The sequence below is a fragment of the Grampus griseus genome (assembly GCF_964374135.1).
Source record: "Grampus griseus genome assembly, chromosome: 8".
NCBI classification, from domain to species: Eukaryota; Metazoa; Chordata; class Mammalia; order Artiodactyla; family Delphinidae; genus Grampus; species Grampus griseus.
In genome coordinates this window covers 21,081,717-21,109,388 of record NC_139002.1, presented here as the reverse complement: position 1 = coordinate 21,109,388, position 27,672 = coordinate 21,081,717, and the positions used below count along the sequence as shown (strand labels likewise).

The 27,672-nt window shown below is 43.4% G+C and overlaps 1 protein-coding gene across 5 annotated transcripts in view; it reads left to right on the top strand.

Annotated features, from left to right (window-relative positions):
- The window catches only part of SIK2 (salt inducible kinase 2), a 128,755-nt gene extending 105,796 nt beyond the window's left edge, over window positions 1-22,959 (top strand). Inside the window, exons 9-15 of one of the 5 annotated variants that reach the window (XM_082660417.1) lie at window positions 9,142-9,306; window positions 16,078-16,318; window positions 16,793-17,077; window positions 17,223-17,386; window positions 18,134-18,244; window positions 18,975-19,066; window positions 22,319-22,959. In XM_082660417.1, coding sequence (XP_082516543.1) covers window positions 9,142-9,306; window positions 16,078-16,318; window positions 16,793-17,077; window positions 17,223-17,386; window positions 18,134-18,244; window positions 18,975-19,066; window positions 22,319-22,454 — 1,194 coding nt within the window. In that variant the 3' untranslated portion in view covers window positions 22,455-22,959. Of the gene's footprint in view, window positions 1-9,141; window positions 9,307-16,077; window positions 16,319-16,792; window positions 17,078-17,222; window positions 17,387-18,133; window positions 18,245-18,974; window positions 19,067-19,674; window positions 22,242-22,318 lie in introns of those variants that run through there. The other 4 variants (XM_082660416.1, XM_082660419.1, XM_082660415.1 and 1 more) reach the window with 4 other exon arrangements.
- The last annotated feature ends 4,713 nt before the right edge of the window (window positions 22,960-27,672 follow it).

Sequence of the window (27,672 nt, the reverse complement as noted above, 5' to 3'; positions counted from 1 at the left end):
GAAATGAAAAAGGAGAAGTAACAACTGACACTGCAGAAATACAAAGGATCATGAGAGATTACTGCAAGCAACTATATGCCAATAAAATGGACAACCTGGAAGAAATGGACAAATTCTTAGAAATGAACAGCCTCCCGAGACTGAACCAGGAAGAAATAGAAAATATGAACAGACCAATCACAAGCACTGAAATTGAAACTGTGATTAAAAATCTTCCAGCAGGGGGCTTCCCTGGTGGCGCAGTGGTTGAGAATCCGCCTGCCAATGCAGGGGACGTGGGTTCGTGCCCTGGTCTGGGAAGATCCCACATGCCACAGAGCGGCTGGGCCCGTGAACCATGGCCACTGAGCCTGCACATCCGGAGCCTGGGCTCCACAATGGGAGAGGCCACAATGGTGAGAGGCCCGAGTACAGGAAAAAAAAAAAAAAATTTCCAGCAAACAAAAGCCCAGGACCAGATGGCTTCACAGGTGAATTCTATCAGACATTTAGAGAAGAGCTAACACCTATCCTTCTCAAACTCTTCCAAAATGTAGCAGAGGGAGGAACACTCCCAAACTCATTCTATGAGGCCACCATCACCCTGATACCAAAACCAGACAAAGATGTCACAAAGAAAGAAAGCTACAGGCCAATATCAGTGATGAACATAGATGCAAAAATCCTCAACAAAATACTAGCAAATAGAATCCAACAGCACATTAAAAGGATCATACACCATGATCAAGTGGGGTTTATCCCAGGAATGCAAGGCTTCTTCAGTATATGCAAATCAATCAATGTGATACACCATATTAACACACTGAAGGGTAAAAACCATATGATCATCTCAATAGATGCAGAAAAAGATTTTGACAAAATTCAATACCCATTTATTATAAAAAACCCTCCAGAAAGTAGGCATAGAGAGAACTTACCTCAACATAATAAAGGCCATATATGACAAACCCACAGCCAACATCGTTCTCAATGGTGACAAATTGAAACCATTTCCACTAATATCAGGGACAAGACAAGGTTGGCCACACTCACCACCATTCTTCAACATAGTTTTGGAAGTTTTAGCCACAGGAATCAGAGAAGAAAAAGAAATAAAAGGAATCCAAATCGGAAAAGAAAAGTAAAACTGTCACTGTTTGCAGATGACATGAGAGAATCCTAAAGATGCTACCCGAAAACTACTAGAGCTAATCAATGAATTTGGTAAAGTTGCAGGATACAAAGTTAATGCACAGAAATCTCTTGCATTCCTATACACCAATGATGAAAAATCTGAAAGAGAAATTAAGGAAACACTCCCATTTACCATTACAACAAAAAGAATAAAATACCTAGGAATAAACCTACCTAAGGAGACAAAAGACCTGTATGCAGAAAACTATAAGACACTGATGAAAGAAATTAAAGATGATACAAACAAATGGAGAGATTTACCATGTTCTTGGATTGGAAGAATCAACATTGTGAAAATGACTATACTACCCAAACCAATCTACAGATTCAGTGCAATCCCTATCAAACTACCAATGGCATGTATCACAGAACTAGAACAAAAAATTTCACAATTTGTATGGAAACACAAAAGACCCTGAACAGCCAAAGGATCTTGAGAAAGAAAAACGGAGCTGGAGGAATCAGACTCCCGGACTTCAGACTATACTACAAAGCTACAGTAATCAAGACAGTATGGTACTGGCACAAAAACAGAAATATAGACCAATGGAAAAGGATAGAAAGCCCAGAGGTAAACCACACACATTATGGTCACCTTATCTTTGATAAAGGAGGCAAGAATATACAATGGAGAAAAGATAGCCTCTTCAATAAGTGCTGGGAAAACTGGACAGCTACATGTAAAAGAATGAAATTAGAACACTCCCTAACACCATACACAAAAATAAACTCAAAATGGATTAAAGACCTAAATATAAGGCCAGACACTATCAAACTCTTAGAGGAAAACATAGGCAGAACACTATGACATAAATCACAGCAAGATCCTTTTTGACCCACCTCCTAGAGAAATGGAAATAGAAACAAAAATAAATAAATGGGACCTAATGAAACTTAAAAGCTTTTGCACAGCAAAGGAAACCATAAACAAGACGAAAAGACAACCCTCAGAATGGGAGAAAATATTTGCAAACGAAGCAACTGACAGAGGATTAATCTCCAAAATTTACAAGCAGCTCATGCAGCTCAATATCAGCAAAACAAACAACCCAATCCAAAAATGGGCATAAGACCTAAATAGACATTTCTCCAAAGAAGATATACAGGTCACCAACAAACATGTGAAAGGATGCTCAACATTGCTAATCATTAGAGAAATGCAAATCAAAACTACAATGAGGTGTCACCTCACACCGTTCAGAATGGCCATCATCAAAAAACCTACAAACAATAAATGCTGGAGAGGGTGTGGAGAAAAGGGAACCCTCTTGCACTGTTGGTGGGAATGTAAATTGATACAGCCACTATGGAGAACAGTATGGAGTTTCCTTAAAAAACAAAAACTAGGACTGCCATACGACTCAGCAGTCCCACTACTGGGCATATACCCTGAGAAAACCATAATTCAAAAAGAGTCCTGTACCACAATGTTCATTGCAGCTCTATTTACAATAGCCAGGATATGGAAGCAACCTAAGTGTCCATCGACAGATGAATGGATAAAGAAGATGTGGCACATATATACAATGGAATATTACTCTGCCTTAAAAACAAAACGAAATTGAGTTATTTGTAGTGAGGTGGATGGACCTAGAGTCTGTCATACAGAGTGAAGTAAGTTAGAAAGAGAAAACCGAATACCATATGCTAACACATATATATAGAATCTAAAAGAAAAAGAATGGTTCTGAAGAACCTAGGGGCAAGACCGGAATACAGACACAGACGTAGAGAATGGACTTGAGCACATGGAGAGTGGGAAGGGTAAGCTGGGAGGAATTGAGAGAGTGACATGGACATATATACACTACCAAATGTAAAATCGAAAGCTAGTGGGAAGTAGCCGCGTGGCACAGGGAGATCAGATTGGTGCTTTGTGTCCACCTAGAGGGGTGAGATAGGGAGGATGGGAGGGAGACGCAAGAGGGAGGAGATATGGGGATATATGTATATGTATAGCTGATTCACTTTGTTATAAAGCAGAAACTAACACACCATTGTAGAGCAATTGTACTCCAATAAAAATGTTAAATAAATAAATAAATAAAATTAGATAAATAAAAATAAAATAAAGTGCAAGTAAGAGCAAAAGAGTTTTCACTTTGTATTTTTTGTTTGGCAATTTTACAAAATTTATAGAATTATAGTAGAATTTTGCATTGGCTTCTACAGAATATGTGAAAAAGAAACCCCAGGAAATTAAAATCGTCTTGATTTTAATAGGTAAATGGTGTACCTTGTTATACATATTTTAATATCTAAAATAATGTGAGTATTGATACTAATGTGAGTAAAATAATATATCAGTAAAATTCCAGATATTTGGGTTGAAGTATCTCTGAGCACTTGGAATCCTTCAAAGTCTAGTGGTATGGCTTTCAAGATAGAGAGGAGGGAGATAAAATGAGAATTCCTAAGTTGGAGTAGTAATAGTGAGATGGAGGGTGCCCCTTCCCTCTGGAAAATGCTGCCAGGCGGAAGGATAGGAAGCAGGAAAGCCCCCATGCTGAGTAGCTTCCCTCCCGAGTCTCTTTATTCTTCTGAAACATTACACAAGTGAGGGTTACATAAACGATTGCTCCTGAGCACACGCATATGTTATTGTACATGATTTCCTTTCATATCTAAACTTGAAGCAGATTCCTTAGATCTCAAGTTATATTTCATTTGGCTTGGGGCTTCTTATGTTTGATCATTTTTTTTATTACCAAGCACCCCGTGAGTTCTTCTCATTTTATGCATTGATCCAAGTTATCATAGAAAGCTATTTATTGTGACTTAAAATGTATCTAATTCAAATAGCAATCTTCAGTGCTCATTCAGAAACGTGTCTTGAGTGCCATCTGGATGCTAAGAAACAGGCACTGGGGTTGAAGAAGATCTCCCTTCCCTACGAGACTTCACATTCTAATGTTTAGTATTGAACTTGTTAAAAAATAGATTTCTCTGTTTTTATGACTATAAATGTGCTTAAAGCTTTAGTAGAGCCTTCTCCCTTTGAATTCTTTGGTGTTCTACTATCTGTTTAAAGAAGTGGCAAATCGCTTGTTGCTTGATAGAGTGATAAGGAACTGGGGAAATCACAAGATCCTTTGCAGAGATCACATGACTTGTGCAATCAAGCAGACCTTGGGTTCCACACTGAGCTGAGTGACTTCAACAAATCAGCATCTCTGAGCTCCAGGGTCCTTAACTATAAAATGGAAATAGCAATACCTACTTCATAAGTTTGCTACAAAGATAAAATTGATTAATTGATACCAGCAGTTCCGTTCAGATAGAGCACTTATGTGCCAGGCACAGTCCCAGCCATCATGGTTTCATAGGTACCCAGGAAACAGTCCCTGCCCTTAAGGAATTTATGGTATAGTGATGAACAACCCATGATTACTACTTAGAAAACATTGAGATTCCCACTTTAGATGGATTTAGTGTACTTATATTTGCCACATAATATACAGGAAATGTTACATCTAATTGGCTGCAGGTGACTATTTTTTTAAAATATGCCTTTTTCTTGTGAATTCTATCTGCTAGTTTTTAATAGTCCTTCACTCCAACTTTCCATCAACTGTAAGTAGACTAGAATGAAACACTCATCCCAGTTCTTCTTTAATTACTGATTAGAGGCTGCCCTCCACAACTGTAAGAAAAAGTCAACTAGGGCTGCTGTTAACAAAGCACCACAGACTGGGCAGCTTCAACAACAAAGTTTATGTTTTTGCAGTTTTAGAGGCTGGAAGTCCAAGATCAAGGGGCCATCAGGGTTCTGAGGACTCTTCCTGGCGTGTAGATGGCCACCTTCTCACTATGTCCTTGCACATCCTCTTCTCTGCATATACAGGAAGAGAGATCTCTGGTATCTCATCCTCTTCTTAGAGGGACACCAGTCTTTTTGCATTAGGTCCCCACCCTTATGACCTCATTTAACCTTGATTACCTCCTTAAAGGTCCTGTCTACAGATATAGTCACATTGGGTGTTAGGGCTTCAACATATAGATGGGGGCAGGGGCAGGGGGCACAATTCTGTCCATAATAAGCATACTCCTATAGGACCAGTAAAGATTTTTCGTGTAGGAGAAAATGTTATTTTCATTTTAATGGTGCTGGAAAGCATAAAATCAGAAGAAGAGATTCAAGACAATAAACATATGATCTAAAAAGTCATTACAGTTAGTGGACATGGTCATTGTTTATGGCCACTCTTTTTTTTAATTTATTTTTTTATTGAAGTATAGTTGATTTACAATGTTGTGTTAATTTCTGCTGTACAGAAAAGTGACTCAGTTATACACATATATACACTCTTTTTTATATTCTTTTTCATTATGATTTATCCCAGGATACTGAATATAGTTCCCTTGCTCTTTATCCATTCTATACGTAATAGTTCGCATCTACTATCCCCAGACTCCCAGTCCATCCCTCCCCTACCTCCCCTCCACTTTGGTAACCACAAGTCTGTGCTCTATGCCTGTGAGTCCCTTTCTGTTTTGTAGATAGGTTCATTTGTGCCATATTTTAGATTCTACATATAAGTGATATCATATGGTATTTGTCTTTCTCTTTCTTACTTTCTTCATTTGGTATGATAATCTCTAGTTGCATCCATGTTGCTGCAAATGGCATTATTTCGTTCTTTTTTATGGCTGAGTAGTATTCCATTGTACCACATCTTTTTTTTTTTTTTACATCTTTATTGGAGTATAATTGCTTTACAGTGGTGTGTTAGTTTCTGCTTTATAACAAAGTGAATCAGTTATACATATACATATGTTCCCATATCTCTTCCCTCTTGCGTCTCCCTCCCTCCCACCCTCCCTATCCCACCTCTCTAGGTGGTCACAAAGCACCAAGCTGATCTCCCTGTGCTATGCAGCTGCTTCCCACTAACTAGCTATTTTATGTTTGGTAGTGTATATATGTCCATGCCACTCTCTCACTTTGTCACAGCTTACCCTTCCCCCTCCCCATATCCTCAAGTCCATTCTCTAGTAGGTCTGTGTCTTTATTCCTGTTTTACCCCTAGGTTCTTCATGACATTTTTTTTTTCTTAAATTCCATATATATGTGTTAGCATACAGTATTTGTCTTTCTCTTTCTGACTTACTTCACTCTGTATGACAGACTCTAGGTCCACCCACCTCATTACAAATAGCTCAATTTCGTTTCTTTTTATGGCTGAGTAATATTCCATTGTATATATGTGCCACATCTTCTTTATCCATTCATCCGATGCTGAACACTTAGGTTGTTTCCATCTCCGGGCTATTATAAATAGAGCTGCAGTGAACATTTTGAGTACCACATCTTCTTTATCCATTCCTCTGTCAATTTACATTTAGGTTGTTTCTGTGTCTGGTGATTGTAAATAGTGCTGCTATGAACATAGGGGTGCATGTATCTTTTTGAATTATAGTTTTGTCTGGATATATACCCAGAAGTGGGATTGCTGGATCATATGGTAATTCTATTTTTAGCTTTCTGAGGAACCTCCATACTGTTTTCCATAGTGGCTGCACCAACTTACATTCCAACCAGTGTAAGAGGGTTCCCTTTTCTCCACATGCTCTCCGGAATTTGTTATTTGTAGACTTTTTAATGATGGCCATTCTGACCGGTGTGTGGTGATATCTCAGTTTAGTTTTGATTTGTATTTCTCTAATAATTAGCAATGTTGAGCATCTTTCCATGTGCCTATTGTGTTTATGGCCACTCTTGGAGAAACTGGTAATATCTGCTTGCTTGGGATATTAATCAACCATCTATTTATTATAATAACATATTCTTTAATCAGATCTTTAGTGCTGGGCATGCTATTTGAATATTTATACTCTAACTTGTGCCAAAAAGACTTCCTTAATCCCGTCAGTGATTGCAAGAATCCTAAAAAGCAGGCCCCTGAATCTGTCATTGTATTTCCTGTGAAGCGGCTGTCATAATAAAATGTGTTATTTCTCTGTCCTTACCAAGTTCACAGTAAGTTGTTGTAGTCCAGGTTGGATGTGAAAGGAAAATGTGTTATGCTTGGTCTGGCCCAGCACAATCCTGCCATTTAAAAAGTCATAGCTAACAAGAGGCAGGGAGTGAGAAGAACATATCATAGTTATCATGTTGGTATCTCATTTCCAGGGCAGTGTCTACAGGTAGTGCTTTGCCCTGATAAGGAGCAGTCTAATAAATTTGGGAAACAGAAATCAAAGTTCAGCTTTATCCTTTGATTGAAAAACCAATGATAAGGGTAAGAGGAATGTATCAAATATGCTTTATTTGGAAGTTTAAATTTTACATTGTGGCTAAAAAAATTAATTTAAATGACTAATGCTTGAAAGGAAAAAAAAAATGTTTCATCTCAAAAGTGACGAGGATATAGGCCTGAGGAATGATGATATAAGAAAAGCTATTTCTTTATCATGCTCAGAATAATATACAGTGTATTTTCTGTCTCTTTTTACCATCCATATAATACCAACACTTTGCTATTGCTGTTTTGTTCTTTATCTCATGCAGTATATCTAATGATGTTAATGTTGGAATATAAAGTATATTCTAAATATAGTCATAGTCAAGTATAAAGTGTATTTATAACATATTCCCCCATTATTGAAAACCATCAACCTGAAATTTTAACTGGGAACCATTAGCTAGTATCTGAGAACAAAACTGTGTATTCATTTTACTAATTCCTGTATTAAATTATTGTCATCATTTTAAGACTTTAGAAAGGAGGAGTTAACATTACTGAGCGAAGGACTTTACATGTTGCCTTTTATAGTCCTAACTTCACTGTGAAGTAGATATTATGACATTTTTCAGAGGCGAAGAAAATAAGATGCAAAGAGTTTAGGTAACTGATTAAGTTCACACAATTAGTAAGTGATGGAGCCCAGAATCAAAACCAGGTCTTGGGAAGGGAAAAGCTAGAATCATACCATTTTGTTCCTTTTCACTTGTTTGAATTTAAAGCTCACCATCCTATATCCCTTAAAGTGACAATGGCAGAAAAAATACAGGCCATTCCTCTGCCTTTTAGAAACTGGTATGATGTTTGTTCCCTCAGATATTTTGCAATGTCTGTTATGTTCAAAAGGCATCTAATAAATTATTCTGCTAGTTTTGAAGAAATGGGGAGGAAAGGAGTATCCAGCGGTTTCATCTTCAAAATCAATTCTTGCCAATTGTCATAAAGGAAAATTCTCTTTTAAATGAAGACTTTGTAATACTTGTTTACTTAGAATTTTTAACAGAGGAGACATGGAGAATGGACTTTCTAGAGTAGGTTGACTTCAGGAACATAACTTGCTCAGCAATAAGCATCTCTGTTTCCACTGGGCAAGCAGGCTGTGTGTGTTCAGTCTGTGCGTCTCTTTCAACATTCCTGTCCCCTCCGAGTAGCTGCTGCTTCTCTCTTCTTCCTCTACACTCACTCCCTTGCCAAGAAATATATACCATCTCACTTCGTACCCCACCAAAAAAAAAAAAAAAGAGATGCAGGTAGATAGCCCTTATTGCAGTGTACTTTGTATTACAGTTAGTTGTGTGTGTATCTTATCTCTGGTTCAGTTTTGATCTCCTACTCTTAGAGACTGGGACTTCTCTATTCTTCTTTGTATCTTTCCAAGGTAATATATTTAAGGATATAGCCAATATATGTTCATTGAATTGAAAAAAAGTGTCTTAGATTCCTTACAAAGGCTAGCTTTCCTGTCATCTGTGAAAGTTATGCACCTCATCATGGAACAGGAACGAAATTCTGTACAACCTATCTCAGAATAATTGATTGCTAGACTGCTTCAGATCGATACCTGTACCATGTACGTACTTCATCACATCTTTTCTGAAGTTTCCAACAAATCACTATTTACCCTTTAATTACATCAGGAAGAATTGTTTTATTTCAAGAATTTTGTATATTTATATAGAAAGTATTAATGTTCCCAAACTTTCTGTTCTTGCCATATTTACAGACACAAACTGTGGGACTCCCAGTGACGGTGCATTCACCAAACGTGCGAGTGATGCGATCTGCCCTCCTCCCACAGGCATCCAATGTGGACACCTTCACGTTTCCAGCATCCGGCTGTCAGGCGGAAGCAGCATTCATGGAGGAAGAGTGTGTCGACACTCCAAAGGTACAGATGTGTTTGAGAGACTCCAAGCTTGTTGGTTGGCTGGAGATTTCAACTCTATCCACACAAATGTTGTACTTCGGCTTAGCTGAACTTTGTCATTTCCTCAAGTCACTTGGGAGGAGTTGTTTTTGTGCAGAAGACCTGAGAAAAGTATCCAGGCCTAACCTCGCTCTCTCTCCATCTTGTCATTACGACGGTTATGTAACATGTCAGATCTCGTGTACTTTTCAGAATCCTTCTTCATTCTCTTTCCTTAACCAATTCCTTCTCTCAAGTTCTAGATCCCTCATAGGTTTTGGATTTTTTTTTAAACCAATTGTAATTCTGAAAACAAAAGTATAACTATTGTGCTAAATTGGGCTTTGCCTATGTTATTATGACCTCTCTTCTGCTGCCTGTGCTGCAGCTACAAAATGATGAGCCATCTTTTTTGGTCAGTTAAACATCTTTTTGTGTCCAGTTTGAACATACTTAAAGGAGATAAGTTTATTCTGGTGTGCTGCATAAAGTTGGCTTTTAGTATATGGAACATGACAGCTTCCCTCATTTAATGAATATTTATTTAACTTCTAATTTGTGTTTTATATACTTAGCATCCAGTGATATACAGAGGATCATATTAATGAGCAGGTCTTAGAGTATGTTTAAAATAGACTCTGTTCTTCACTAGCTGTGTGAACTTGGATAAAGTGGCTAACTTCTTTGAACCTCCATTTCTCTTGTGTAAAACAAGGATACCAACTTTATGAGACTGTTGTGAGGATTAATTGAAAGAATGTGTGTGAGGTTTTGGGCAAATTGTAGATACTCAGCAAATATTGGTTTCCTGTCTTTTTAGGCTCGTTAGGTAATAAAAAGATGACTCAGACATTAGTTCTGCCTCAAAGTTTGTAGTCTAGCAGAAGAGACATGAAGCTTAACTAAAGGTAATGTGCCAGGTACTGAATAAATTGATAAAACATAATTGGTCCCTTAAAGAGATAAAAAAATCAAAGTGCTGCAAAACTAGAAGGAGACGGGGGAGTTGCTTTTAGTTCATTTGATCAGGAATGTCTTTGGTTTCACTGTCAGAGCTGGGAATTGAGAGGAGGGCAGAATCAGGGTGGATAGAAACTAGGGTGTGATATCTCGGTGGAGGGAAAGGCCTGAGCAACAAGCAAACGTCAGGAAAGCCTGGGTCCCTCTAAGTCAGAGCAGGAGCTCAGTGTGGCTGAGGGAGAGGGCGTGTGAAGGGAAGTTGTACAAAATAAAGACAAATAGCCTTGCTTTGAATGGCAAGCCAAGGGATAGACTCTTTCTCTAGGTTGGGGCTCTCAACAGGGGAACATGTTTCAGTATTATCAAGAGAGTTTTTTCTGGGACTTCCCTGGTGGTCCAGCGGTTAAGACTCCGTGCTCTCAATGGAGGGGGCTCAGGTTCGATCCCTGGTCACAGAACTAGATCCCACATGCCACAACTAAGACCTGGTGCAGCCAAATAAATAAATAAATATTTTTTTTAATAAAGAGAGAGTTTTTGGGACTGCCCTGGTGGCACAGTGGTTGGGACTCCCCGCCTCCAATGCAGGGGGCCTGGGTTCAATCCCTGGTCAAGAAACTAGATCCCACATGCATGCCGCAACTAAGAGTTCACATGCCGCAACTAAGGAGCTGGCGAGCCACAACTAAGGAGCCCTCGGGCCACGACTAAGGAATCCACGTGCCACAACCAAGGAGCCGATGAGCTGCAACTAAGGAGCCCACCTGCCACAACTAAGACCCGGCGCGACCAAATAAATAAAATTAAATTGTAAAAAAAAAAGAGTTTTTTCCAAATGGACCTTCTCCAAGGTAGTAGGAAACAATCGGAGATTTTTTGATAAGGAAACACCATGATCCATATTGTGCTTCAGAAATGAACCTGGAAGGGTCCGTAGCCTGCATTGGATAGGAGAGAGACTGGTGACAAGCACGGTAGAAGGCTAGAGTGTGTGTCAGGGGAGGTGACAAGGGCTTGAGCTAGGATGGTGCCCGTGAAACTGGAGAGGAGGGGATGGTATAAATGAGATTGCACAGATAAAACTGATAGACTGTTAGGGTCCAGAGAAAAGAAGTCCAGACCGATAACAGTATTTTGAGCCTTGATGATCAGGAAGGTGAATAGCATTTTCAGAAATAGGGAGCTCTGGAGGTAGAGCTGATTCAGAAGTTAAGTAATGAGTAATGACTAGAGCGTAGTCAAGGCACCTTGATGCTGGGCTGCCATAAGCAGGTGTTAAGCCGGGTTCCTGACCCTGAGGAGTTAGTGTCCCTGTCCCTGAGGACGAGGCCACTTCCTGTGGACAGTCTGTTCCTCTGCCTGTGGTTGCCTAGCATGTTCAAATCCTCATAAACTGCTATTACATTCTCACCCAGAAATTTAGACATAAATTGAGGCAACATCACTCATTTATTTTTAAAATCTAATCCCCTTGAAAAAATTAAAATGCAGTCTGCTTAAAGCTTGGCTATGAGGGCCTCAGGCCCAAAACACAGATTGGGCACTGTCTGCCGTATTATATAGGGCAAGCTATTTTTAAAGCTTGTGATTGTTACCGTAACTAGGAAACAGACAGGAAATGAATGATTTTGTGAAAGATATAGACAGAAGCTAGATGGCATATTTGCATTTGTAGGAAGAGCAATGCCATGCTGGAACTGGCCACCCACACTGGCAGGGCCACCTTGGCACTCAGCCAGGCTGTAGACATCCGCTGGTCTTATTTGCGTACCATTTCATTTATGTCAGCAGTACTCTTTGTGCCTCTTCCCTCCCTAGCACCTCTTTCTCTGGGGCCCATAAATAAACGCACACACACAAAACCGTCAGACAGAGATACTAGCCCTTTGTTGTTGGTCTTGCTTCATATGCATTTCCTCTAACACCTATTTGTTGTCGTCTAAAGGATGCCGCGTAACTGCATGTGTTGCTCAGTCATTTCTGCTCGCGATTGGTGGCAGATGCTGTGCGCCTTGGAGGTTTCGCTTCTCCTTCTCTCCCAGAAGTCTTCAACTTAAACTTATCAGTAAAATCCCTCAGGAAGTCTGCACTGAAACATGGGTTTGGGGTTGCTCCCAAAATAGCACCTTTCTGAGACAGTCACCTAACTCTGAGCAGTAACCGAGCCCCCAGGTGGTACAGAGCCCATACAGGAGCAGATGCAAGCCCTGTAGGGTCAGTCTCTCACTTTTGAGAGTTTCTTTGGAATAATGGACTTTATACATACACACACATACGGACACTTCAGTCAGTTTTAACATTTTATTAAAGTTCTATGAGAAAAGGATTTTCCAAGTTACCGTCTCCATGTCCGGATAGTGGAAGGGAACTGTGAAACTAAACTATGAAAGTGCAAGTGTAGTAGAGCTGTTCATGTCTATTGACGTTTTTAATACCTTTTTTAAATTATAAAGGTAGTACACATGACAAAAGATCTAAGAAGGATATTCATCAAAAACTCTTAATCGTGTTAACCTCTAAGACTTTGTAAAGGGGAGAAATTGCACTTTTACTTCTGACTTTGGATTTTTAAATTTCTAATTAAAAGACATCAAACCAGTCAGAATCACACATGGAAAATTCAAAGAGGGATAAAGGAAAAAAATTAATTTATCCATAGTCCCCCTACCCAAAGGTAAGCCCATTTTGACACGTTTCCTTAGAGTAGGTTATAGATGGATGGATAGATGGATGGGTGGGTGGATGAGTATAGGGTGACTCAGTACGTAGGTAGACTTGTTAAAACAAAATTTTATTCTATTATATGTAATTTTGTACCTTGCTTTTATGTAATATAACATCATGAGCATTTTTCCCATACCATGAAATCTTCTTTGAAAGCATGAGTTATATTTAACAACTGCCTAATATATTGTATTAGATGCACCCTTATTTAACTACTCTTCTATTTTTGGACATCAGGTACTTGAATATTTTTTGCTTCCTTACATATGCTTCAGGTGAATATCCCTGTGTCTAAATTTTTGACTATACCTTTTATTATTTCCCTAGGATAAATTTCTGGAACTGGGTTATCTATTGCTTTTCTTCCTCACCTGGTTGTTTGTTTAATTTGCCTCAAGATGGTAAAAATGCTTTAAAAGAAAATGTTGTTGTTTTATTCTCATGCTTTAAAAATAAGGCACATTCCCAGCCTCCAAGCTCACTGGCTAGTACTATACGTTGGTCTACCGTGTTAGTCAGCTCTTTAGAGGCTCCATCTCCAATATAGCCACACTGATGTTAGGGCTTCAATATATGAATCTAAGGGGAGATACAAACATTCAGTCCGTAACAGTCTAGCAATCTCCTGTGCTAGAATCTTGTGTATGTGGTAAGCTCAGGGGTATTATCAATTAGTGGTGGGGTTTCTGAGAGGCTGACTCCTACATGTATGCTGTCTACTGCATCTGAGATCTCTTATCAGAAGGGAAGTGATCTACTGAACTTTAAGGAAAGGCAAAAACACTGTGTTGGAAAATGTACGTTTTACCCACCCATATTGTATTTTGCAGTCTTAGAGTTTACAGTTAGCCTGGATTGTTTCCTAGAGCAAAAGATCTCATTTCTAGCAGCTTAGGTCACTGAGATAGATCAGCCCATGTTACAGTCATAAAATCCTAGAGTTTAATTTGTTATATCAAGTCCCTGGGTAAACTGGCAGGCAAAGGTGGCATGATTATCACCTGTTTCAGGAACTGATCTTAGAGATGGAAGTGTTCACACCTGTAAACTGAATGAGCTCTAGGGCAGCTTTCTGTTCATACCTCTTAACTGTGAAAGGGTCACCACAGCATTTTCTGCTTCAGTCATCACCAAGCATCATCTGAAAAACCAATCATTGTCATCTACCTGTCCCAGGGTGAAACTGAATTCAGCAAACATTGTTAAATGAATGATAAAAATTCTTCTTGTAGTCTAGATGAGGAAATAAATTTATAAGCAGACAATTTAAGAAAAATCGTAAATTTGGGGGGACTGCAAGGTTTTTTGAGTACTCAGAAAAAAGTGGCCTTTCTCTACTAAGGAAAGAAAGGCATGGTTGTAAGGCGGTACTTGCAAAATATTTCTTGCAAGAAACATCTGACAAAATTTTGACATATGCTATAAAATGTAAAGATGCTCAGTAGATATTTACTTGATAACAGTCTTTTCTCTGTTGTTTTTTATTCATTTCCAAATCATCCTTGGCTAGTCTTAGAAAATTATGCTAGTAGACAGTCAAGGAACGTAGCGTAGAGTTATGAATGTTAAGTCCCCAAGCCACCATTCTTTCCTACAAGAAAACTTTCAAGTTTAGTTAAAAAGGGAACACTTATCTGGGGATGGTTGAAGGGGAGCATAATTGTTCCTGGCCAGATTTCAGAGTTTTTGTTTTCTGGTGCCATGGAGAAGATTGGTCTTAGTCTAGGAAGAAAGCATTTTCTACCCTTCCTTTTAAGTGGCCACTTGTCACTTTAAAACCCTGTAGTGCATTAGCTGCCTTATCCAAGTAATGGCTACAGCCCCAGAACAGATTTTATGGAATAACCATCCCCTCCCCCAAGCAAACAACGATCTGAGTCACCCAAGTCTCCCTCTCCAAATAAAGGGCCTCGCAGCGCCTTCAGATTGGTTGCCATAAGAGGAAAGTTTCCTGTGTCTGGCATAGCGATGTCCCACGTCACCTCTCACATACATGAGCCTCTCCTGCTTCCAAAAGAAACAATAGCGCTACCCGGTGTATTCCAGGTGAAAGTACTGCTGGGAGCTCAGTCTTTTGCCTGGCTGTTCCTGAGCAGCTATTCATAGGAGAAAACTGGATTGATTTCCATGGGGGGATAGATAAGGTAATGAGGTAAATAATTGCCTCCTCGTTGGGGCTTTTACCAGCCAGAAGAACTCGCAACCACAGCTCCCCTTTGTGGGCTGTGTCTGCCCCCCCCAAGGTGGTTTGCTTGGCAACTGCAGAGGAAGGCGACGCTCTCACTCAGGAGCTGTGCTGAGCTCATCCCGTGGGATAGGAAGCGCAGATACTGTGTGTGTTGCTGGAGCGGAGAGAATTCAGAGCGCTGCCGCTCATTAACCTCTGCTGGAATTTGGGGCCTGTGAGTCATTTGTTATTCTATAATGGAAGGCTTTGGCTGTTTGCCATTTGAATTTTGTTTTCACTCCTTTTTGTGGTATGTCCGTCTTTAAAGAATTCTTTCTTCCATTCCTTAGGCACATAGAACCAACTAAAGACTAAATCCAATGTGCAGGTACTTAAATTATGCATATAGAAGTATGTGTAGAGCCTTCCAGTATGTTTCGTGGTTGAACGTTAGAAGAATGCTGGTGACTACTCTTTTCTTATCTATCAGCCGTGCAGTTGGTTTTGTTTTCTTTTTACTAAATCTCATCTTCCCCCTCTTCACTTCCCTTATTTAAAAAAAATAATAATAATTGGTAGGCCTCAAGCTAATAGACCCTATTCATCTGGAAACCACTAAAAAAAAGTGTTCATTGTAATCATGATGACTCAGAGAAACCTGGGAGGCAGTGCCAGTTTGGGTCATAATGGGCTTCTGTCTCTTAAGTGCTGCTGTTGGTTGACTTGCCTTAACTTCTAATCTACATGGTTGTCATTAGTAACCAATATGTACATTTTTAATATTTTACTTAATTTGTAATTGGCCAGAGGTCCTGACATTTTTGCCTTTGTGGATTCTTCAAGTGTCTCAGCAGAGCAGCGCCTGATAGCTCCTCTCACATCCCTGTCACACTGACATTTAGGTAAATGGCTGTCTCCTGGACCCTGTGCCTCCTGTCCTGGCGAGGAAGGGGTGCCAGTCACTGCCCAGCGACGTGATGGAGACCTCCATTGATGAAGGGCTGGAGACAGAAGGAGAGGCCGAGGAAGACCCCGGGCGGGCCCTGGGCGCCTTCCAGTCCACACGCGGCGGGCAGAGGCGGCACACTCTGTCGGAAGTGACCAATCAGCTGGCCGTGATGCCTGGTTCAGGTACGCTTTCCAGTAAGTGCCGGCCTGGGTCTTCCCGGCATCTTGAGTCTTCTCCAAGAAACAGGAATGATACCAACCAGCCCCTGGAATGTTGTCTATGTCTTGTTTCTTTGTGGACCACATGCAGCAGGAGTTAAGATTAGGCCTGCTCAGCAGCTCTCAGAGATTAAAATGAAACGTCTCTGAGTGGCCTCCCCTGACGCCCAGGATTCATCCGAGTGCGATGTGACTCATCGAGGCCTCTGGCTCTTTTGGAGTGGCCAAGATCTTGTGGGTACAGGTTCTGGAGTGTCTTCACCACAGAATTCGAAGCTAATTAAATTGACATGTAAAAAAGTTCTGAAAAGATGTTTTGGTTAGAAATTAAGGACACTGTTGCTGTGGAAACTCAAGCTAGTTATGCTTTGTATCCCATGTTCCAAGAAGTTGCAATTGATTGGTGGTCATTATTGGTGTTGTGTTTTGTTTTTGTCTTTTCTCTTGAAGGGAAAATTTTCTCCATGAGTGACAACCCCTCCCTTGACAGTGTGGACTCTGAGTATGATATGGGGTCTGTTCAGAGGGACCTGCACTTTCTTGAGGACAACCCTTCCCTTAAGGACATCATGTTAGCCAATCAGCCCTCACCCCGCATGACGTCTCCCTTCGTGAGCCTGAGACCTGCCAACCCCACCATGCAGGCTCTGAGCTCCCAGAAACGAGAGGCCCACAACAGGTCTCCAGTGAGCTTCAGAGAGGGCCGCCGGGCGTCAGACACTTCCCTCACCCAAGGTGACTGCCTGCCTTCTCTGCTGGCTCCTACAGCTCTTGTGTTGTAGGACTGGGTGGGGTTTGTTGCCATGTTGGTTTCATACCTCTGGTCACTGAAAGGCCTTGTGTTTTATTTAAACTGTTTGGTCGTTGTTCTTTCTTTCAGGAATTGTAGCATTTAGACAGCATCTTCAGAATCTGGCTAGAACCAAAGGAATCCTAGAGTTGAACAAAGTGCAGTTGCTCTATGAGCAGCTAGGATCAGAGGCAGACCCTAACCTGGCATCGCCTGCTCCTCAGCTCCAAGACCTGGGCAGCAGTTGCCCTCAGGTGCGTGCTCTGGGCCCTGCCCACAGTGGCTAGGTGAGAATAAGGCATCAGTTCGTCCTGATGGTGTGTCATTTCATTTAGAGGATTTACTCCAGTCCTGGAGCAAACAGGGTTCTTTTGGAAAGACCACAGCCTGAAGGCCTTCCTTGTTGCTGCCATCTGCCTGACAGGTTGGGTTAGACCCTTCCACGCTGGCCCAGGTGATCAGTACCACATGGAGGCTTGGATGCTGCCAAGCGATGCTCGGTTCATAGGGCAGATTTTATATGAATTATACCCCTTAAGAGTCTCCCTTGAACGCCCCTCCCTTCATGCGCACACACACAGAAAACAAATAACAGTACAAATGAGAAGCTTGTTGCCACTATTTTTGATGTGATATCACTTCACTAAATATTATAAGTGAATTATTTATGCTAAAAATACAAAAACTATTGCTGTTTATTTAATACATTTTATTTGAGCCCATTTTCAGTACATCAGGGATATTATAGCATTTGATGCTTCTGTTGACATCAGGGGCCTTTGCTCCAGTACTGACTAGGTAATCGTTTACTACAGGTAATGCATGTATACACTTTCTGCAAAGTGATTAACCCTCAGCCTACTAGTTACTGTAAAAGCATTGAGGGTCATGTCTTAACAGAGTTGGAGTTCCCCTTGGACATTTGCCAAGGTGCTTAAACTGAGATTTGAAACTTTCTCCCACGTGGGAAATTGAAAGTGTTTCCACCCCTTGCTCCTCAGGGGGAAGCTCCACCTCAGCAGAAGAGCGTGTCTGCGCTCCCCGGCAGCGCGCACCCTCAGCTCTCCCAGCGGCACAGCCTAGAAGCCCAGTACCTGCAGCACAGACTCCAGGTGGGATCCTCCCCCTTGTTGCTCCAGCTCACTTTGTTCGTCCTGAATCTGCCTTTCTGCAAAGCAGGAACCTGTTTTGCTTGGTATTTTTTTAGGGCAGCTGCTTAATTCCTTTATAGGCAGGTGGGTCTGACTCTGCACTTGCAGTTTCTAGAAACATGTTCAGACTTAGCCTTATGCTCTGTCTTGGCAGCAGAAAAGGTCTGTCCTCAGACTCCAGGAAAGGGTACTGCCACTGAGCAGCAGGAAAGGGAACCCTGGTTTCTTTACTTCTATATTATGCCTCTTAGTGAATAATAAATAAAATGGAAATCTCGAGTCAGCAAAAAATGTACTATCAGCTCTCTATTGGTGCCCAAAAATCTTTAAAAATGATACAACATAGATCCCATAAAGAATGAATCATTTGTTCATTCAGCAGGTGCCGTGGCCTTTGCTATAGATCTAACTCCACTTTTCTCATTGTTTTTAGTCTCCATGAACCTCCCGATCCTAGAGAACTTTTAGAGACAGAAAAGTGAAGCAGGTTAGAGCTGAGACAGCCCAGGCCTGCTGACCCAATGCTGCTGGGCCACAGGTTCTCCCAGGGTCTCAACGAGCAAGTGTCAGTCCCTGCATCCTGCGCAGATTCTGGAGGACTCACTTGGCTTCGTCCTCCAGGCAGAAGTACAGTCTAATGACTGCGTCCTAGATGACAACATGTCACGCTTGTATTTTTCTGCTCTTCCAGAAGCCCAGCCTTCTGTCAAAAGCCCAGAACACCTGTCAGCTTTATTGTAAAGAACCACCACGGAGCCTTGAACAGCAGCTGCAAGAACACAGGTGAGAGATGGTGGTTGGCCAAAGAAATCACTTTCTTTGTGGCAGACAAGCTGGGTATGTTGTCCTTTCCCCTAGTATTTGCCTCTACCAGGAAAACAGGTTTCAGTACGCTAACATGGATATTCCACTGTCCATGGACTATAAGCCTGTCAGGGAGTAGCAGCCTTAAGCATGCTTTGTTTTCTTTTTCTCCTAGTGTTTCCCCTTTGGGCTATGAATAGACCTAAGCTTTCAGGATCCGTGAGCTACTGCAGTTTAAGTGGGTTATACTGGAGAGAAGGCCTCCATCCTCCCTTGTAGTAATCCCGTGCCCCCAGGCCTCACTAGTAGAAACACCTTGGCCAAGGTAGAACTACCCTAATCCATCAACCTACAGACACCCACAGAGACCAAGGTGTCAACCCCGCTTCAAAACACTCCAGATGGGAAATCAGCCTCTTGTTTCATAGGGAGGAAAAAAGAGTCTTAGAGAAAAGGAATTCGTGTTCACTTGAGCACTGAGGGATCAGCCAGAATTGGGGGACAAAAAATAAGATTGGGTTTAAGAAACCAAACATGACTGGTTCCTACCCCCACTTTTTTTTTTTTTTTCTCCTGCCGTGGGAAAGAGAGAAGTGGGAGGACGGACACTAATGACTGATACTGGATTTACATTAAAATTGCCGTCACTGAAGAAGATTTAAAATTCTTTCTTTTGGTATTGCCAACTTAGACTCCAACAGAAGCGGCTCTTCCTCCAGAAACAGTCTCAGCTGCAGGCATATTTTAATCAGATGCAGATAGCAGAGAGCTCGTACCCACAGCCCCTTCCCCACCAGGAGACACCGCCGCCATCCCAGCAGCCGCCGCCCTTCAGCCTGACCCAGCCCCTGAGCCCCGTCCTGGAGCCTGCCTCGGAGCAAATGCAGTACAGCCCTTTCCTCAGCCAGTACCGGGAGATGGGGCTGCAGCCGCTGTCCGCCTCGCCAGGTCCCCGGGCTGCTCCCCCGCCACCGCCCCCGCAGCACTCAGGGGCCGCCCGGGCACCCTTACAGTTCTCCTATCAGACTTGCGAGCTGCCAGGCGCGGCCTCCCCCGAGCCAGACCGCCCCGGTCCCTGTCAGTACTCCCTGGATGGAGCCCAGCAGAGCGGCCTGGCGGCGCCGGGCTGTCCCAGGAGCTCAGGACTGCAGGAGGCCCCCTCCAGCTATGACCCTCTAGCGCTCTCGGAGTTCCCTGGACTCTTTGATTGTGAAATGCTGGAAGCCGTGGACCCACAGCACAGTGGCTACGTCCTGGTAAATTAACCTCAGCGTGGGAAGTGAGGCGGGTCAGGTGAAGAGAGTGTGTATTTCTATTTTTATTCCAGCCTTTTCAATTTAAAACTTATTTTCCCCCCCTCTCCCTGATGGGGAAAAAGTCAAGTCACCCAACTGGAATCAGAGGGCCTGGCCGGGTGGATGTTGCTTCCTCATGGCTCCGTCCCACCATGGGTTTCTGTGGCAAGTGCTGGAACATAGTTGTAGGCTGCAGCTCATGCCCTTAGGTCAAGTGGAGCAAGCTCTCATCAGAGCCACCAACAAAAGTTTTATAAGAAGAAGACATCCAGACCTAGGTTTTACACAGAACTACATCAGTTCATTATCGAGGGAAACCTTGGTGAAAGCTGGAAAAAATGTGTGCCGTTACGTATAGGCAAAAAAAAAAAGGCAAGAAACCAAGCAACAGCATGTTCCTTAAAGGCAAATCAAGAATACACGATGAAATTTGATGCACAGGAAATAAAAGAAAGTTGTACTTTGTCAGTGAATCATAAGTTCTAAGCTGCTGATGCAAGTTGTCCCCGAGATCACTGCCAAGCGGTAAGAGCGTGAGCTTTGTTTCAGGGCCCACTGAGTAACAGCGGGTACTGACCCCTGAGACTGGCAGTCACCTCCATCTGAGAATAGGTGACACACCTCTTCAGAAGGTGCCCTGGGTCACAGTGTCCTCAGAGCTCCAAAGATGTCGCCTGTGGAACCAAGAGATGCACCGCAGTGGAGACCAGGGGCAGGAAACTCAAGAAACCGTCAAGAACAGCAGCCCTGGGCCGGGGAAGACGGGCGCTTCCTGCACAGTCTTCTGTGGAGACTTCTGGTTTGGGGCAGTTGGTCTTTAGAGGAATTAGCGTCTCTTTTAAAATGTAATAACTACTTTGACTTTACACTAGATGTTGCTAGTCATTTATTGAGCTTTGTATATTTGGACAGTTTCATATAGGGCTTAGAAATTTTAAGGATGAGAAAAATGAACTTTTATCTCCCATGTGAAGTGGTAGTGCTGTGCCTTTTTCCCCCCAGATCATGCTTTAATGATTTCTTTTCTGTAGAAACCAACAGTTTTCCATTTATGTCGATGCTAAATCCAAAGTCACTTCAGAGTTTGTTTTCCACCATGTGGGAATCACATCCTTAATTTCCTTAGAGTTTTGACTTGCAATGAAATGTTCAAGTATTACAGCAATATTCAAAAGACCACAGAGGTGTTAACCATTGAAGCAGATCATCTGCCAACCACAGTGTATACTATTAACCCTTACGATCCAGTCATCAGAATAAGTAACAAAGATGCTACGGCTAGTTGACTGTGTACTTAGAAGTAAGGAGTAATCTGTCATTTGGACAGTAACATCCAAGTGTTACAAATTCAGTGTTATTTACAAAGACTATGTTTCTGTCCTTTAGAATGGCTTGTCCTATCAGCAGATGAATGCGTTAAGCACAAAGCATCTTCCTTAAAGCACAAAGAAGAGAGATACTACACTGATGCTGCATCTAGAAAACACCTTTAAGTTGCCTTTCCTCTTTGTAGTACGTGTCCACGCAGGTGGGGAGAAACATGGAAGGTCTGGGAGTTCTGTCCTGGCTCCTCTTGGTGCCAGGACGCTCCACAGAGGCCCTCTGCTTGGGGTTGGCCTCTGGGTGTGAGCAAGGGAGGGTGGTGTGGAGGACGCATTTTTGTGATTTGACAACACGCAGTGAAAACCCAGGAAGAAGGAATTAGGTTCCTTCTACGGATTGTTTGTTCCTCCTCATGCTTAAGATTGATGATTTCGTGAAATAGACACCATCATTTCATTTAAGAGATCCTTTCATTAAGATCTCTAACCTGTTTTAAGTCTTTGCAAAATAAGGCAGTTATAAAACAGGGCTTGATTTGTTTAGACAGAAGGATGTTTTCCCAAAATGTTCTACAGAAGCGCTATAATATTTATGAAATTAAAATGCCTTCCAGATTGAAAACGGGGGCCGCTCATTTCAGAGTCCCCGGAATGGCAGAGTCACAGATCGGCATAGATGCCTGCCCCCCACAGGGCCATGAGCCACTGAGCCCAGGAAAGCCGGGAGCTACGGCAGGACGACTGGGCTGACAGATGAGGCGGGAGAGGCCCCAGAGGTAGACACTGGGGAGCACCCAGCCGTGGCGGGTCTGTTCAGACCGACGACAGCAGGGTGAATAGCGTGACCCATCCTGCTGGACTATGTTGTAAGCTCCTGTTTGCTTTTCTCATTTATTTCAAGCAGAAATCAATAAATTCCATAACAATCTGTATTTGCTGAAACGTAAGCTGGTGAGAGGAGACTGGTGCCATCCGTCAGTCAGGTGTTTTCCCAGCCCCGTCTGACCATCGCCGTTGCTCTGTCCCCCGACTAGTGAGCGACCTATGTGAGCCTCCAAGCAGTTTTCTCTTCACAGATACTAAAGTAACACTACGAAGGCTTAGTACTAGAGGTACTTTGAAATCATGACTTTCTTTCCAGTCTGTTTCACATTAGCAGTGTGTACACTACTGTATAATAACCATTAGCTTTATTAGCTTGTAAACCAGGCTCCTCTGAAGAGACTTTGGTGAGATGAACGTGAGGTAAAAATTTCATTCAGCAAAAAGTGCAATATGTGTGGTACTCTATTTTTTGTTTATGCTTTTTTTTTTTTTTTTTAAAATCCAGGGGTATTAGTCTCTGCTTTGGGGAAAATGCACTAGCTCTGCAATTTCCAGTTGGGCGAGTGTGTCTCTAGTATTTACATGCCGCTGATATGCTGGTCCCTGTAAGGCAAACAGCACGTCAGCGCAGCAGAGAGGGTGGATGTTCCCTTGAAGCATCCCTTGATGCTCACTTGAAACTGGTGAGCTGCGCTGACTGTCCCCTGCCGCCTCTGCCCCGCCCAGGCCTGCCCCGCCCTCTTGCTGCCCTGGGAACACAGAGGAGGACCCTCCAATCTGCACGTAAGGGGAAGCATCTGGGGCCCATCAAGGAGGACTGGGAGATGGCACTCTAGGACTCCTGCCTTTCTGTATCCAACTTTGCCTCCGAGGAAAGAGAAAGTCAGAGTCGCTTTTTCCTCAGAGCGTTGAAGCAGTGTCCCGAGTCAGTCAGGCAGGACTGCAGGAGCCCGCGATCGGGACCAAAGGCAGCCCTCACCTCAGAGTAGTGGGGGGCCTGTGCCCTTATGGGGAGGGAGGGGACCGCCTGGTGTGAGTGTCGCCCCCAGCCGACGACAGGCCTCTGCAGAAGGGACTCGCGGTGGCACTGGCCTCTTCCTCTCTGCCCGAAAGGGGGCTTCTCAGAGAAATGAGTTCTACCTAATTGTTAGAGTTGCGAAGAAGGGTGTGTTCACAGCCCAAGAGTGACTGGCTGGCCAACCAGAAATTAAAGGTGAGAAGCGGCAGCCTCCCCTCTGACTGGTCGGGGGTCCAGGTACACGGTGGTCAGCACAGCCCCTGCTCAGGTGTGGGCGGTTCACACACGTGGACCTGAGGAAATGAATGGTTTCCTTTGCAGGGTCCTCCCAGCTGTGGTCAGGCCCCAGGTAAATACTGGCTTCTGTGTTGGGCTCAGGATTTCTAGCCCTGGATTACATTTAAAAGCCTGTATCAGCAGTTACACTTAAGCTCCCTGTTGGCTTAAGGAAAATCTCACTCTAGATAATTTTTCACGTTCGTCCTCCTTTGAGACAATTCGTGGGGTCCTTGGACGACACTGGTCCCAGTGAACAGTTGCAGAACCCCTGTGCCGGGGCTCACCTTGGCTGCATGTGTACCCCTAAACTGGACTGCCTCAACTGCCTCCTTGGAAGCCACCGAGCCACTCAGTCTCTTTGTGCCTAGACATCAAAGGTAAAAACTGGAGAACAGGTAGTAAGTTGGAGTCATCGTATAGGCAGGGAGCTTTGATCGTTTTGTTGCTTCTGGAAATTTTTCCAGAACTTATCTTCAGAGTGATGTGTGGAAGACAAGAGCAGTATCATCTGCCTCTCTTTCTAAGCTGGACAAAACAAATGATAACAAATTTATGTATCCCTTCTGACAGGTTCGCTGGTTTGGTCCTCCCTGGCGTGTGGTCCCAGGGAAGAGACTAATTACAGAGCTGTTTGTGTCTGTCAGCCTGCAGCCCCCGGAAGGCACGAGATGACCTCAGGCTGGCCTTCCACAGCCCCTCTTGGACCCCGAGTCCCTGGTCTCACAGTGCCCCTCACATCTTTGTTTCACCATTTTTCCCCGTGAAGGTAGCCTGGCTGATTACAGAAGACTCGCAGCCGCCCTAGCTATACCACCATCTTGTCCACATCTGGGCAGATTTCAACACATTTGGCAGAATGGGGCACCTACTGTTGTAGAGATTGAGAAATAGGCAGCAGCACAGCCCGCAGCCAGTGATAGGTTTGATGGTTCCTGCCCAAGCGCTCAGCTTGTCTGTCCAAAAGGAGCAGTAGCTTCTGTCTGTACATCAATTTACCAGGCACTTTCACGAGTAATCTTTTCTAATGCTCACAACAGTACTATGAAGTTAGTTGAGCAAATAGGCCTCATTTTTTACGGCTGGGTAAACCAAAGCTCTGGGAAGGCTATGTGACTTGTCCAAGCCACAGAGCTCGTGAGCGGAGGAGGCGGGACGGGCTTTTGGGTGCTCTGGCTTCTCAATCCACGCTCTTCCCTCCTGCGTAGCAGCTGACTCTTCTCATGAGCAAACAGCTGTATAAACAAAGCCCCCACCTTGGTTAAGCACTGGGTGAATGTGACATTGTCCCCGAAACCTTACTCACACTTGACAGCCGCCTGGCTTTGGGGGAAGTGTTGCCCTCCAGGTAACAACTGTAGTTGTCCAGGTGGCCCTGCATGAACAAGGCCAAGGGAGACACAGGCCCCGCAGATCGCCATCTTTCCAGCATCCCATTAACTACAGAAGTTCAGGTTCACATCACAGATGTCTCATTTCTCCACCTCACACAATACAGTAACCTCCTGAAAAAGTATATGACGGGACACACCCTTTCTTGATCGCCAAGGGGCCAAATTGCACTGCTTTGACTCACCATCGCAGACCAACAGACTCAACCCCAGGAAAGGGTGTCGCTCAGAAAAGAATCAGGAACCCAGCCCAGTCCTGAGGAGGGGGATAAAGTATCATCTTTACAGTTAAGACCTGTCAAGTAGAAGTGCTGATCAAGTACTTTTAGGGTTAAAAAAATAACATACTTTGAATACTTTTGTCTTCAGAGGCAAAGTGGGTGGGTTAGGGAGGAGCTTTAAAAATAGAAGTACAAAATAACATCCTGGAAAAATATGACCCCAGATTGGAATAATGTTATATTAGCAAATACAGATAACAGGGACTTGCCACTGGCTGTGTGATGCCTATCTGTGCAAGATTTGCTCAATCAAGGAAATACACGTGGTGATGCTGTCCCACTACTGATGGCGAGAGAAATCTGCCTCCACCAAAATCTCTGAAGGAAAAAGAACCAGAGTGAAAAGGAGGTTTGCTTCTCTTTGGGGATTGCAATTTAGGAAGTAAAATTGATACAGAGATATTTGCACTTTGTAGAAAGGGCAAGATTATTTGCTTATTTCTGAAGGGAGGAGGGTGGTCTTTGCTGGATGTTTGGTTTGTGAAAGAGTTACTTTTGATTAAATTAATCTAATTGTAGTTATTTTTTTCTGTGTGCTTTTTTTTTTTTAATTACTAAGAAAATGGTGAGTTCAATAGCTTTGGTATTTTGAGTGCAAATCATAATAGCTCCAATGTGAAAAAAATCAAAATGTAACCTGTCACTCAATGTTAGAAAATTGCTTTAAAATGCAGTTTAATAAATGATCTTTGTATCAAACATAATTTAAATGGGGTACTTTTCTGCAAGGAAAATGTACTGTTTTTACGTTTCCAACCCTCTTGAATTAAAATAAAAACAACTTGTTTTCTAAGAGCCTGGATGATATGAATGTCAGGTGGATAAGATAGGGCCTTTCCCTCATCAGGCCTGGGGTGGAATTTTGAAAAGTATGGAAGGTGGCTGTGTTCCCTGAGCTCTGGTGCTCATTTCAGGCTGCAGAAAAGGACAGTGGATAATATGTTCTCATTGACGTCAGCAGGGTAAATAATACCTTGCTCTGAAATCGCCGGAGTACACGGTAGCTGCTGAGAACGCTGACGGAAGCACGGCTAACCGCACTCTGCACACGGACAAGGCCCGGGCTGCCTGGGGCTCCTGGACTTTCAGAGACGGAGCCGGACAAGGACCTCTGAAGCAGCAGGAGGGGGGCAGGCACCTCGGGCTCACCTATGACAAGCTGCAGGGCGAAGGGAGGGAATGGGGGCCCAGCCAGACGCTGGCACTTACGATGGCACATCTTCCGTGCAAAAGGGTTCAACGCTGCGTGTGCACACACACGCGCGCACACATGCACACACTGTGGTCCCCCTCCGAGAGACAGGAGCCAGCTCAGTGCCCTCGGGTGCTGGAGAATCCGTTTGCTGAGGCATTTGGGGCACTCTTATACATTCGAGACTTGTTTTAGTGCCAGACCCTGAGTGAAAGGGCACTATTAAGTCCTACTTTCTGGGGACTTCCCTGGCGGTCCAGTGCTTAAGACTCCACGCCTCCACTGCAGGGGGCACAGGTTCCATCCTTGGTCGGGGAACTAAGATCCTGCAGTCCGAGTGGTGCGGCCAAAAAAAAAAAAAAATCCTACTTTCTGGCAGCAAGTTCAGGCTTTGGTTTCACTCAGACCATTCCAGTTGAGCCCGTGCTATAGAACTGAGACAGCGTCCAAACTGAGGGACCATCCACTGGCCCTGGTGGGAGTGGAAGACCCGAGGGAGACGGCCAAGGGCAGGAAGAGAGCGGAGCCCTCCCCACTGACTTGCCCTGCTGCCTCGGCTCCGCTTGCCTCAGGCGCTCAGTCCTGCCCCAAACGGCTGTCGTCTGTGTTTGCAACCGAGACTTCAGTAACACTGCGTTTCAATTGCTTTTTCCTTTCTTTAAAGGAAAACACTTTCAGTAAGGATGTTTTACAAACTTTCCCCTTTCCCACCAAGTTTCTCCATCATTTTGATTTTGTGTTGCCAAAAACAACCCCCCGTGTCCAGGGTACAGGCAAAAATAACAGACCTGCCTGCAGAGACCGGCCAGAACTTTAGCAGCCGGTCAAGCCCTTGACCTTCACGTTGTGCAGAACATCTTTCGGTCTGTGGCCTTCGTGAGCCAAAGGCTCAGTGCAAGGGACCAGGGCGACCTGAGCTCCAGATCCAGGGCCTCGGCCCAGCTGGGCTGGGGTCTAGAGCTTGTCAGCTGTGCCCACACCTCCA